Source organism: Mustela lutreola, chromosome 6 (genome assembly GCF_030435805.1).
Source record: "Mustela lutreola isolate mMusLut2 chromosome 6, mMusLut2.pri, whole genome shotgun sequence".
NCBI classification, from domain to species: Eukaryota; Metazoa; Chordata; class Mammalia; order Carnivora; family Mustelidae; genus Mustela; species Mustela lutreola.
This window is the reverse complement of record NC_081295.1, coordinates 24,402,283-24,416,191: the sequence shown is the minus strand read 5'-3', so window position 1 is coordinate 24,416,191 and position 13,909 is coordinate 24,402,283. Positions and strand designations below refer to the sequence as shown.

The 13,909-nt window shown below is 40.1% G+C and overlaps 1 protein-coding gene across 3 annotated transcripts in view; it reads right to left on the bottom strand.

The window, feature by feature from the left end:
• Nucleotides 1-13,288, bottom strand: part of PDSS2 (decaprenyl diphosphate synthase subunit 2) — a 259,683-nt gene extending 246,395 nt beyond the window's left edge. The window contains exon 1 of one of the 3 annotated variants that reach the window (XM_059176957.1): nt 12,697-13,288. In XM_059176957.1, the coding sequence (XP_059032940.1) occupies nt 12,697-12,992 (296 nt within the window). In that variant the 5' untranslated portion in view covers nt 12,993-13,288. The remainder of the gene's footprint in view (nt 1-12,696) is intronic. The other 2 variants (XM_059176958.1, XM_059176956.1) reach the window with 2 other exon arrangements.
• Nucleotides 13,289-13,909: the final 621 nt, after the last annotated feature.

Sequence of the window (13,909 nt, the reverse complement as noted above, 5' to 3'; positions counted from 1 at the left end):
TTCTTCTTCAGGGTCTAATCTACTGTTGAGCCAATCCAGATAAATTTTTTCCTTTTACATATTGAACTTTCAGTTACAGATATTACTTTTTTCAGAAGATTTTATTTATTCATTTGACAGAGGGCAGAGAGGCAGGTGGAGGATGGGGAAGCAGGCTCCCTGCTGAGCAGAGAGCCCAATGCAGGGCTCGATCCCAGGACCCTGAGAACATGACCTGAGCCGGAGGTAGAGGCTAAACCCACTGAGCCAACCAGGCAACCCAGATATTACCCTTTACATATTTTTTCTATCACATGTATCATTATTCATGCTTTCTTTTAAAAACTTGAGGATAGGGACCCTCCTACACTGTTGGTGGGAATGCAGGCTGGTAATATCATTCTGGAAACCAGTATGGAGGTTCCTCAAAAAGTTGAAAATACAGCTACCCTACAACCCAGCAACCGCACTAATGGGTATATACCCCAGAAATCAAATGTAGCGATTTGAAGGGTCACCTGCACCCCAATGTTTATAGCAGCAATGTCCATGACAGCCAAACTATGGAAAGAGCCCAAATGTTCAGAGACAGATGAATGGATAAAGAAGATGTGGTCTATATATACAATGGAATATTACACAGCCATAAAAAAAGAAAACTTGCCACTTGCAACAACGTGGGTGGAACTACAGGGTATTATGCTAAGTGAAACAGGTCAATCAGAGAAAGGCAATTATCATATGATCTCACTGATTTGTGGAATTTAAGAAACAAAACAAAGCTTCATTGGGGAAGAGAGGAAAAAATAAAACAAGACAAAACCAGAGAGGGAGACAAACCATAAGAGACTCTTAATCATAAGAAACAAACTGAGGTTGCTGGAGGGGAGGTGGTGGGGGATAGGGTACTTGGGTGAGGGACATTAAGGAGGGCATGTGATGTTACAAGCACTGGGTGTTACATAAGACTGTTGAATCACAACCTATACCTCTGAAACCAATAATACATTATATGTTAATTAATTGAATTTAAATTTAAAAATGTTTTTAAAATTAAAATAAATTTAAAAAATAAAAACTTGAGCATATTTATAATAAGTCTTGTCTACTGATTCCATCATCAGGGTCTTATGGGTCTATTTCTACTGACTGATTTTTCTCCTGGTATATGTCATATTTTCCTGCTTCTTGAAATGTCCTATAATTTTTTTTAAAGATTTTATTTATTTATTTGACAGAGAGAGATCACAAGTAGACAGAGAGGCAGGCAGAGAGAGAGAGGGAAGCAGGCTCCCTGCTGAGCAGAAAGCCCGATTCAGGACTCGATCCCAGGACCCTGAGATCATGACCTGAGCTGAAGGCAGTGGCTCAACCCACTGAGCCACCCAGGCGCCCCTGTCCTATAATTTTTAATTGGATGTTGGATATTGTTAAATTGTGCTGATGAGTGACTGGATTTTAATCTTCCTTTTATGAATTTCGGTGTGCGGGGCACCTGGGTGGCTCAGTGGGTTAAAGTCTCTGCCTTCGGCTCAGGTCATGATCCCAGGGTCCTAGGATCAAGCCCCACATCAAGCTCTCTGCTCAGCGGGGAGCCTGCTTCCCCCCCCCTCTCTCTGCCTGCCTCTCTGCCTGCTTGTGATCTCTGTCTGTCAAATAAATAAATAAATCTTTTTAAAAAAAAAAAAAAAAAGAATTTTGGTGTGCTTTGGCTGGCAGTTAAACTACTTTTGGGTTAGCCTGATCTTTGCAAGACTTGCTGTTTAGTTTTATTAGGGAGGTTCTCGACCAGTCTGCCCTCTAAAGCTGGTTTATCCCTATTACTGAGGCACAATTTTCTGGGCTCTTCACTGAGTGCCTGGCTGTTCAACAAAGTCTTTCCATAATGTCCAGTTAGAATTCAGATGCCTCCCAGCTCTGTGAGAACTCTGAGATCTGCCAGCTTATAGCTCCCCAGCCTCACAGACTTTCATCCTACGTGCTGCTCATACTTCAACAAGAAACTCAGGTGGGCCCCTCAGCTGTCTGGAGCCTTTCTTTGTATACTCCCTCTTCTTCCGTATTCTGCCCCACAATTTCCTGCTGCCTTCGCTTCCCCAAAATCTGATCTGTCTCAAACTCACCGATACCACCATCCTCTGCTCCTGTTCCTCTCTCTGTGTGGCTATTTGGAAAATACCTCCCAGCACAAAGCCAGAGTGATAGTTTTCATCTCATCTGTGCTCCCTTTCATAGAATCACAACCCTATACTGCTTCGTACTCCAAGAATACAACTGTTTCATATTTTTTGTCCAGTTTTCTATTTGTTTAGCATTCATTACTCTGTCTTGGCAGAAGTGACATATATGTTCAACCTACCCTTTATGTCTCATCCATCCCGTGTTCAGACCACACCAAACTACTACTTCTCTACCGCTGACTAAGCAATTTCTTCTCAATGGCCCTGCCTTAGTCATTTCCTTTCCATCCAACATGACCCAACTCTTAGGTCATCTCATCTTTGAAAGTCTTCAATTTTCTGTAGAGATTTTTTTTTTTATCCCTGTCTCTACAGCATATCATTCACACATACTATAGCATATATCCCAAGGTACTCTCACTATTAGCACATCTCCCCACTGAAATGAATTTCAATAATGAAAATTGCTAACACTTGGATACTTTTTATGTGCCAGATACTCTTCTAAGCACTTTACCTGTATTTACCCATTTAATCTTCATAAAACCCTAAGATATAGGTACTATTATTATTCTCATTTTACAAATGAGGAAACTAAAACACAAAAAGGTTAAGGAAATTGCCTGAGATCACATAACTTGGTAGTTGTAGAGACAGGATATAAATCTAAACAGTCTGATTATAGAGTTCAGGCTCACTATACCATCTCTGATGAATTCCTGAAGGGAAGCAACTGTGTCTTATTCTTGTTTGTACATTCCATGCCAAGAGCACCTCAAATATTTGTGGAATGAATTAAAATTTTTAATTTTCTCCTAGTTATCCAAAAAAAAAAAAAAAAGTCCTTCATAAGTAACGCAGGTTTTCAGTCGGTAATTACAGAACTAAATCTAGAAAAGATCTTTTATAAACATGGAAGAGACTAAAATTAAATTTCTAATAATAAATTCAAAGATCTCTGAAGAATTTTAACATGCAGAAAAGACTAATAAGGCTTTATAGGTAGCCAAGTAACTGTAGTGAACTCAGGAACAAAAAGTGTCTGCCAAGGAATCAACACCCCCTTAGAGAAAGATGAAATGTCATAATTTGTCTCCATTAAATGATACTAAATTAGTCCTACCTATGTAAATGTGCAATAGAGATCAAGGCAAAAGTAAAAAGATAAGAGTATTTAAACAAAAATTTAATCCTAAAAGCCAAATATGTCAACAGTAATCAACGAAAACAAATAAGGCCATATTACTCAATATCAACTATGTATAAACAACAAAAATTTAATTCTATGTGAAAAAAGTAAGTCATTACCTTAGAAACAATAAAGTGTCCTCCATATGGTTATTAAAAACATTTCAGTTCTTGACAGTAGATATATATAAAACTAAAAGTACTTCAAACAAAATAATACAGAATACCCTGCCTTTCAAAAGTTCACATTAGAGCCACTTTGCTTTACAAAAGACATATATTAGTTCACTGACCAAAAGAAATACAAAGAGGATTTTCACTTTTATGAAAAAAGGCAAAAAGCAAAAATAGCGTTCAACGTTTGTTTTGCAGTGAGCCGTTACAGAAGCAGCACACACCCGGAGCAGCGAGACTGGAACCACCAGATCCTTCCCTGGGAACTACACTCAGCATCTTAGCATCAAACTGCTGTAGCTTTGAACTATATCTGTGAGCATCTGTGCTTTATCTCGATTTATTTTGTGCATTCGTTAGCAAGATGTGTCCTAAGATATCAAAAAAAGTCTAAGGGAGATTATTTTTTGGGCCTGGGAATACTCAAAAAGTTTTCCATATAAATTAATGGTAATTGCTTCTTTTGCTTGATGCCATTTTGGCTTATCGAAGGTTTCATAGAAACGCTCTACTTTCAGATAGTAGGGGAGATCTGTAATGATTTATACAGAAATTTAAATGATTAAAAATAAAAAATATATATTTTGCACAAGTGGATAATCACATTTAATCAGCAAGGTAATAACGAACCATAGGATACAAGTTGTGAGGAAATAAAGGTTGATAGACTATTGCCATGTTAAACCCCCACCACGTTACCAATCTACATCACATACCTTCTAGTCCATCCCACAGCCCACTGTCCAGCTTTGACAGGTCCACAATATCTCATTCAAAAATTTTTTGAAACCAATTCAAAATTTTTCTGATTTTAGGAAAGTGCATTCTCCCCTGCACTCCAGTAGGATCTGGGGCAGCACCTTGTAATCAAACACATGAATATTTTTGCAGCAAAAAGTGCATGAATATTCACATTAAGTGGAATAAAGAAAGATTATAAATAATCACTCATCAGGTCAGATTTATGAGCATGAAAAAACATTCTGTTTTCTGAGCCTTTAGGATTTTTAAATAATAGGAAAAGGATCATAGATCTGTGTTACCACATTGCCTCCAATCTGCTCACTCCCTGCTTGAGAAATGACAATGGCTCTCTTAACTGCCATATTCAATTACAACACTAATTTGTATACTAATATAGAAATGGCAACACCTTTGGAAATCATTTATACAAACTCCTTACTTCACTGCTTAGGAAACTAAAGCCCAGAAAACAAGGAATAACTTACCTGGGTCATACCGTTACCTATTGACAGAATAAAACTAGAACATGCAGGTCTCCTGTCTCCTAAGCCTACTGCTTGTTTGTTGGTTAATTCACTCATTCATTCTCTCTCTCAATTCAAAGAGATTCTTTTCCGCTTTTTAAAATAATTAAATAATTACAGACTCACAGAAAGTTACAAAAATAGTATAGAGTCCTATGTATCCTTTATCTGGCTTTCCTCAGTCTTCAGCTGTAATACAGTATATGAAAACCAAAAATTAACATCTGTCCATTAGTGTTAACAAAACTACAGACCTAGGAGCCTGAGTGGTTCAGTCAGTTGAGCGTATGACTTTTGGTTTTGGCTCAGGTTGTAATCTCATGGATTGTGAGATCAAGCCCCACGTTAGGCTCTGCGCTCAGCACGGAGTCCGCTTCAATTCTCTCCCTCTGCCCCCTTCCTCCAGCTCTCTCTATCAAATAAATAAATCTTAAGACAAAACAAAACACAAAACTACAGCCTTATTCCATTTTCAGCATTTTTCTTAACCTGTATTCATTTGTATGTGTCAGTGTACATAGTTTTAACACCTTTATCCCATGTAGAGATTCATGTAACTACTATCAAAATCAAGATATTGGGGCTGCCTGGGTGGCTCAGTGGGTTAAGCCTCTGCCTTCGGCTCAGGTCATGATCTCAGGGTCCTGGGATTGAGTCCCGCATCAGGCTCTCTGCTAGGCAGGGAGCCTGCTTCCTCCTCTCTCTCTCTCTCTCTCTGCTTGCCTCTCTGCCTACTTGTGATCTCTATCTGTCAAATAAATAAAATCTTTTTTTAAAAAAATCAAGATACTAAAATGTTTTAAAAAAAAAGATACTGAAATGTTCCACCACCACAAAATACCTCTTTGTATTTATATCCTCCCTGCTGCCCACTCTGTCCCTGACTCTAGCAAGCATTAATCTGTCCTCCATCTCCATAGTTTTGTCATTTTGAGAATGTTGTATACATGGAATCATACAGTATTGCAGGGGCCAAGGGCAGGCTGTCCCAAGATTGGCTACTTTGGCATGAACATTATTTTGAGTTAAAAGCAATTGAAACCCAGCAGATCAAGGAAAAACTCTTCACCTCCCCCTCAACTGCATGCTCATACCAGGAAGAGAGCTATTAACAGAGCTCTTTCCCTGAGAAACTTATCTGAATAATTCTCCTCTTTCCCTGAGAAACTTATCTGAATAATTGGGCAACATTTGTTTCCAAATATCTTCTTTCACCTTCCTGCTAATGGTCTTTCTCCCCTTTGTAATACCCATACCCCTCCTCCTCTTCTTAGCCCATATAACCATCTCCTTGCTTCATTTCTTTGGAATTTCATGTCTATGTGAATTCGCCACATATATGCTATTAAATTTGATTTTCTCCTGTTAATCTGTCTCATGTCATTTTTTTTTTTAAAGATTTTATTTATTTATTTGACAGAGAGAAATCACAAGTAGACGGAAAGGCAGGCAGAGAAAGAGAGAGGGAAGCAGGCTCCCCGCTGAGCAGAGAACCCAATGCGGGACTCGATCCCAGGACCCTGAGATCATGACCTGAGCCGAAGGCAGCGACTTAACCCACTGAGCCACCCAGGTGCCCCTGTCTCATGTAATTTTGATTTTTAGTCCAACTAGAAGGATCTTGAAGGGTAGAGGAAATTCTTTCTTTCCAACAATATATAAACTTCTGAGATTGACTTTTTTTGTGTGGTAAGACACACATAAAATTTACCATCTTAGCCATTTTTTAAGTGTACAGTTTACTACATTCACAATATTGTGCAACCAATCTCCAGAACTTTTTCATCTTACAAAACTGAAACTCTATGCCCTTGGCAATCACCATTTTACTTTCTGTGAATGGAACTACTCTAGATTCCTCATATCAATGAAATAATACAGTACCTGTCTTCTTGTGACTGGCTCATTTGACTTAACATAATGTCCTCAAGGTTTACCATGTTGCAACATGTGCCAGAATCTCCTTTTTGAGGCTGAATAATATTCCATTATATGTACACAATATTTTGTTTATCCATTCACCTACTGATGGACATCTGGGCTGCTTCCACCACTAGGCTATTGGAAACAATGCTGCCATGAACATGGGAGAATGGACATCTCTCTGAGACCCTGCTTTCAATTTTTTTTTTGGCTATAAACCCAGAAGTGAAATCGCTGGATCACATGGTAATTCTTTAATTTTTCTGAGAAACCACCATACTGTATTCTGTAGTGGCTTTTTACATTCCTACCAGTAGTGTGGATTGACTTATCCCTTTCACCCTAATTCTTTCCAGATTCATTCAAATTTTTGTATGAATAAATAGTTCAGTTATTTTCATTGTTGAACAGGGTTTCATTTCATGGCTGCAATATCGTTTGTTCAACAATTCACCACTGAATGACATCTGGGTTATTCCAATTTGGGGCTATTACATATAAAGTTGCTATAAACATTTGAGTATAGGTTTTGACCCAAGTTTTTACTTCTCTGGAGTAAATTCTCTGGGGTACGATCACTGGTTTGTATGGGAAGTGTATGTTTAATTTTATAAGAAACTGCCAAGCTGTTTCTCAGTGCGGCTGTACCATTTTTACATTCCCATCAGCAACGTTAAAAGAAATCTGGTTTCATTTCTCTGCATCTTCACAGAGGACATCAGATTGTCAGTACTTTACATTTTAGCCTATCTAGCAGGTAAGTAGCAGTTATCACGGTTTTAATTTACATTTTTCTAATGGCTAATGTTACATATGTTTACCTGCCACCTTCTCATATACTTACTTGTCATTTTTACAGGGTCTTTTTGCTCATTTTCTAATTGTATTGTTTACTTTCTTTTTTTTTTTTTTTAAGATTTTATTTATTTATTTGACAGAGAGAGATCACAAGCAGGCAAAGAGGCAGGCAAAGAGAGAGAAGGAAGCAGGCTCCCTGCTGAGCAGAGAGCCCGATGTGGGGTTCAATCCCAGGACCCTGGAATCATGACCTGAGCCAAAGGCAGCTGCTTAACCAACTGAGCCACCCAGACACCCCTACAAAGACTTTAATTTTGATGAAGTCAAATTCCTGACCTTTTTTTTTCTATTATGAAATGGGATTTTGGTGTTATGTCTAGTAACTGTTTACCTAGCCCCAGATCATAGAGATGTTTTCTATTTTTCTTCTAAAAGTTATACAGTTTTACATTTCACATTTAAATTCATTTTACATTGATCTCACAGGTATCCATTTTCCTTTTTTTTTTTTCTTAAGGTGTGAGGTGTATAGGTCAGGGTTCGTTTTTTTGTCAATGATGTCCAATCATTCCAGCACCTTGTTAAAAAGACTATTCTCCCTCCACTGAATTGCTTCTGTACCTTTGTCAAAAATCAATTGAGCATATTTGTGTTGATCTATTTCTGGGTTCTCTATTCTGTTCCATCGATCTGTCTATTCCTCTGCCAATATCACTGTCTTGATCAATGAAACTGTATCTATGACTTGACATAATGTAGAATGATTCCTCCTACCTTCCCCCTCCCAATATTGTTTTAACTATTTTAATTCCTTTCTTGCTGTTCATTTTACTTTACTGCACTTGCTTTTCAGGTCCTCCCTTTACCCAGAAGTATGAAAGCCTAGTGAAGAAAGGAGAAAAAAGAATCACAAAGGAAATGATATGTAATATACTACAACTACCCTAAAATATTACCCATGTCATTTTTTCTTCTTTATTTTTTAAAAAAGATTTTGTGTATGTCTATGAGACAGAGATAGCGAGCACAGAGGGAGAGTGAGAGGGAGAAGCAGACTCCCCACTGAGCACGGAGCCCTCACGTGGCTCAATCTCATGACCCTGAGATCATGACCTAAGCCAAAATCAAGAGTCTGGTGCTTAACCAACTATGCCACCCAGGTGCCCCAAGATTTTAAATTTAATCTCACTTCTGAATGTGTTAGAGTACACTTCCAGGCTCTTTTTCCTTTCATGATGAGATGGCATAGGTAAAGAAAGAGAAGGTAGTGAGTAATAAATTATAGTGATTTCCTTACCAAAAATCCCACCCTTCACCTAAATTTTAGGGTATTAGACATGATTCATCTCTACCATACCATGCAGATTTAAACAAAAAGTAAAATGACCTAAGGGGTTAGAATATTGATTTAAGTCAATAATAAGACACCTAAAATATGAAACTGTAAAAGAATTTAGAAGTTCAGTTTCCTATGTTTAACTAAATCAACTACAGGGGGTCTTTCCATCCTTGGCTAACATAATGACAGCATCTTCCTCTTTTTTTTTTTTTTTTTTTTTTTTAAAAGAAAGGCAGACTGCCAAATGCAGCACCTCATTTGGATGTGTCTACAGTCTTGGAAGCTTCACTACCTTACATTCTCCTACAAATGGACCTTGAGAGCTTTTTTGGAGGTCCTAGCAGGGGAGTGCAGCTACTCGTATATCCTTGATGGAAAAACAGTCCTCTCCTCTATTGGGGAAGGTCGTCTTCTTCAACAGAGCACACAGCTTCAGGAGGGACCCACATGGAGCAGTGAGGGAGGAAGGGGACACCTACCTAGCCAGCCAGATCAGCCGAATCAACCATGGCAATCAATGGGGTGACAGATGTTTCAGCCAGATAGCCCTCACATCCTTCCTCTTAATTATCAATGCTTTGCTGATGAGATTTCAACAAAGGTGTACATGATTCAAAAATATATAGTTGCTTAATCCATGTTTTTAGCTATAATTTACAATAATCACAGTCTGCTTATTACCCTTTGGATCAAATGCTTGGTCCGCTACTAAAACAGATAAAAATAGGACATCCTCCCCCAAAGGTTTTTTTGTTCTGCCCATGAGTTCAGACCGTTTAAATTGTGATACACTATCAAAGAATAATAAAACTACATGCACGTTGGCTCTTCCTTTTCTCACAAAATAAAACAATTCATACATGTTATCACCTTTACTGCAACTTATTTATTTTGTTCCTCTCCACTTCTTTCACTGTGCTATGATACTGGGCAGTCAGGGCGGGCGACAAACAGGAAATTTTAGAGCCAATTAGTCTTACGAGCTTTCATCTAGTGTGTCTCTGGTGGCTTTAGAAGGCATCTTCTCCAACACCCCTTCTAATGCTCTGGCAACTAAGTAGATGAATTACAACTCTCAGAATATACACATTAATAAGGCCTTTTCCAGCTCTGCCCTTTTAACTTCAATGTTTTATTACAAAGACAATAATAGGCACAATGCAACGTACTATTACGAGCCCTGCCACTAACACTACTATTACCACCACACGCAGTGAAACCCACTATTTGATTAGCAAAAATTAAGAAACTTCAAGGTTCTAGTGCTAGGAGAACATGGAGTAATCTGAACTCAGACATTGCTCAGGAGAGCAGCAGCTGGTACAATCATTTTGGAAAGCAATTTACTATTATTTACTAAAACTGAACACGTGCATACACTCCTCCTCCATCTAGTCTCTCAAGACAAGTACACCTGGAGATATGCGCAAGCACATTCACAGCAGCATTTTTCATAAAACAAAAATGCAAACCACTCAAATGCTGATTGAGAGAAGGCTATGGCATAGTCAAACAACGGGATTTCATACACCAGTGAAAAACTAATGAAGTACAATTAAGCACGACATGGACAAATCTTAGGAACAATTATGGATAAAAAAGTAAGCAGCGCAGACTACAAGCAATAAGCTGCCATATTTATAAATTTCAAAAGTGAGCAAAATTTAACATATTATTTAGAGAAACACCAATATAGCTTTTAAAAAGGAAAAACAAACACAAAATCCAGTACACTGGGATTCAGGGACGTGGACTGTGGAGTACAGATAGTTTCAGAAGGATTGGTAGTTACAGCTTTTAAATTAGATGGTAAGCTCATTAGTTTCATTAATAAGCCTTAAAACATGTAAGTACATATGAGTGTGTGTGTGTGTGTGTGTGTGTGTGTTTTGAGTGTGTAACATCTAAAATCTACAGAGAATTAACCTTCTAACTACAGGACAAGTTTAGCCCACTGATAACATGATATTCCTGATACTGGAAACAATGCCGACAAGTAAAATCACTTTATTGTTATTTGGTCACTTCTCACTTTATTGTTATTTGGTCACTTCTGTAGTAACAAAGAAATGACAGGTGTCTCAAAAAATTATACCAAGGGGGTAAGCAAGAGAAGTGGGAGTGGCTGGAAAAGAGTAACATAAGGGATCCTTGTGGTGACAGAAATGTTCTGCATCTTGGACTGTATCAATGTCAATAATCTATTTGTGATACTAGAGTATAGTTATGCCAGATGTTACCATTGGGAGAAACGAGTAAAGGGTACATTGGATCTCTATTATTTCTTCCAACAGTGTGTGAATCTATAATTACCTCAAAATAAGTTTCATTTAAAAAAGGAAAATGGGGTTGGGTGCCTGGGTGGCTCAGTGGGTTAAGCCGCTGCCTTCGGCTCAGGTCATGATCTCAGGGTCCTGGGATCGAGTCCCGCATCGGGCTCTCTGCTCAGCAGGGAACCTGTTTCCTCCTCTCTCTCTGTCTGCCTGCCTCTCTGCCTACTTGTGATCTCTGTCAAATAAATAAATAAAATCTTTAAAAAAAAAAAAAAAAAAAAAAAAAAGGAAAATGGGGGAAATAAAGGTAATTTTTGTCTAGGATTTCTCCACCTTGGTACTATTGACATTGGGAGGCCCGTAATTCTTCATTGTAGAGTCTGTGCTGGGCATTCCAAGGTGTTTAACTGCATCCCTGGCCTCTACCTACTAAGTGCCAATAGCATGCCCCAGGCATGACTCCTCCATATACTACCAAATGTACTACCAAATGTTCCCGAGGGGGCAAAACTGCCCCATCTGAGAACTAACTAAAGCTCTACTCATAAAAGCAAGAGCTGTGGAAATGTTCCCAGTTGAAGGAGATGAAAGAGACATGACTATTAACTGTAATACGTGATCCTAGGCTAGATCCTAAACTAGAGAGGAAAGAATACTATAAAGGACATTTCTGGGTCAATTAACAAAACTGGAATATCAATGGTATATTAATAAAGTATTGTATCAATATTAAATGTGTTTAAATTGATTACTGTTAAGAATATTCCTACACTTAGGAAATACACAATTACATATTTAGGCATAAAGGACCATGATGTATGCATTCTACTCTCAAATAATTCATTAAAAATGTGTGTATTTACACATAAATGTTAATAGTATGTACATATGTTTAGAATAGGGAATCTGATTAAACTATTTTTATTCTTGCAACTTTTCTGTATGCTTAAAATTATTTTCAAATAAAAAAGTTTTTTGTTTGTTTGTTTTTACTGGAAGCATAAGTTGTGGTCTTAAAATACTAATAGCAAGTTTCACAGTAGTAGTCCAGAATAAGTGATAAAAATCCCAAGAGGACAGTGACTACTGACTGGATAGATTCTTACTTTAAGGCTGGAACATTCGTTGCAAAGAACTGTCTACCTTCAGCAACATCTCCCCCTCTCCCATTTTTTTCTGGAGGCGACCACTGGAACAGTCCGGAACCGAAAATTAATCTATCCTATTTTTAAAAGACCATTTCCCAAAGTGACTTACACCCACATCCCTACTCGATTTCTCTACAATTCACTGAGGCATTTTTACCCTCATAATTAAGAAGCAGAAACGCGAGAAGACTACAGGTGTTTTCTCAAAACTAAACTACTTATCCGCTCAGCTGAGCAAATGGAGAAGAAAGTTAAGGTGAGCGGATTGGAGAAGAGACGACATCAAATGTCCAGGAAAGCTAAGGAAAGAAAGGGGTAAAAAGAAATAAGCAGGGAGTCAGTCTGAGCGAGCCAGGGGGTGTCGGCCAGGAAAAAGGATTCGAGTGGGTTCGAGCGTGTCAGGAGGATAGGGATTAAGTAGCTCACCTGGCCGTGGTAAGCAGAGGGTGCTGAGTCCCCACCAGCTTCCGCACCTGCATAGCGATGTTGCTGAGCTCGTCGCTCAGCAGGCAGCGGAGGCTCATGAAAGACGTGGGATAGCCCACGATCTTCTCTGCCTCTGACACCACTTGGTTCCAGTGGCCCGGGGACCTGGAGGACTGACCACGCCAGGAGCCCACCGAGGAGATGGTATCGAGGGACGGGGACCACCACCAGCGACGCGGGGAACCCGACACCCCGAGATAACGGGGCAAGCGCAACAGCAGCTGCCGAAGGCTCATAGTTTGAGTCTGGGAATGTCAGGGACTTGGGGGTGTCCGGAGGTGGCACGAGGAACAAACCAGGGGCAGAGGAAGAACTTGCAGGAACTAGAAGAAAGCGGCAACTCCTGACTCTCAGAGGAGGGTGAGTTCCTGGAAGCGTGACCAGAAAAGCACGTTAACTGCAGCTTTCAGCGCTTCGGGTGACACAACCAACTGCCGGAGCTCAGCACTGCCCCCGGCTATCTGGGTAGAAACCACGGCCGCCTCCTAAATGGGGGATGCCATATTGGCGAGATGGAATACGGTCTGTCGTAAAGATAGAGGCGGGTAGTTCAGGAGCAAAGATTGTTCCCTACTTTATGGCACAGTCGTGAACACCCCCGAGGGGGCGGGGCTTTGGACGTGAGTCCGGGAAGGCGATGGGGTCGGGCGAAAGCTTAAGCTCCTCCCACACCTCCTGCTCACCCAAGGTTGGAAAGACCTCGGTTTCCTGGGAGTCGGTTAGGTCTTGGAAGCGGCCGAGTGGTACACTCGTGTTCGGAGCCTCGGTCCAGTCTGATTCATCAGAGCATGCCCAACGCCCAGCACAGAGTGGCGCACAGAAATATTTGTGTCATGGACGAGGGTCGGTGTCTGCCAAGTCTTTTCATGGCTCCCAGCCCGCCTGGAAGGAAGGGCGCCAGGCAGAGGTGCCCGTTCCCCTGGGAAGCCTCTCACAGCTGTCCACCAGCCCCTGGCTCGGGTAGTGGACCGGAGGGCGGCCCTCAGGGCGACTGGCCTTGGGAAGCTATGGTTCGCTACTCAGTAGTGGGACGCAAAGTCTAGGCGTGTGACTGAGCCCTCTTCGCCCTCAGTTCCCAACGGGACGGAAGGTGGCGTGGCCCGGCGGAAAGGGTTCTTTTTCCCCAAGGAATACCCTTGATCCTTGTGTAATC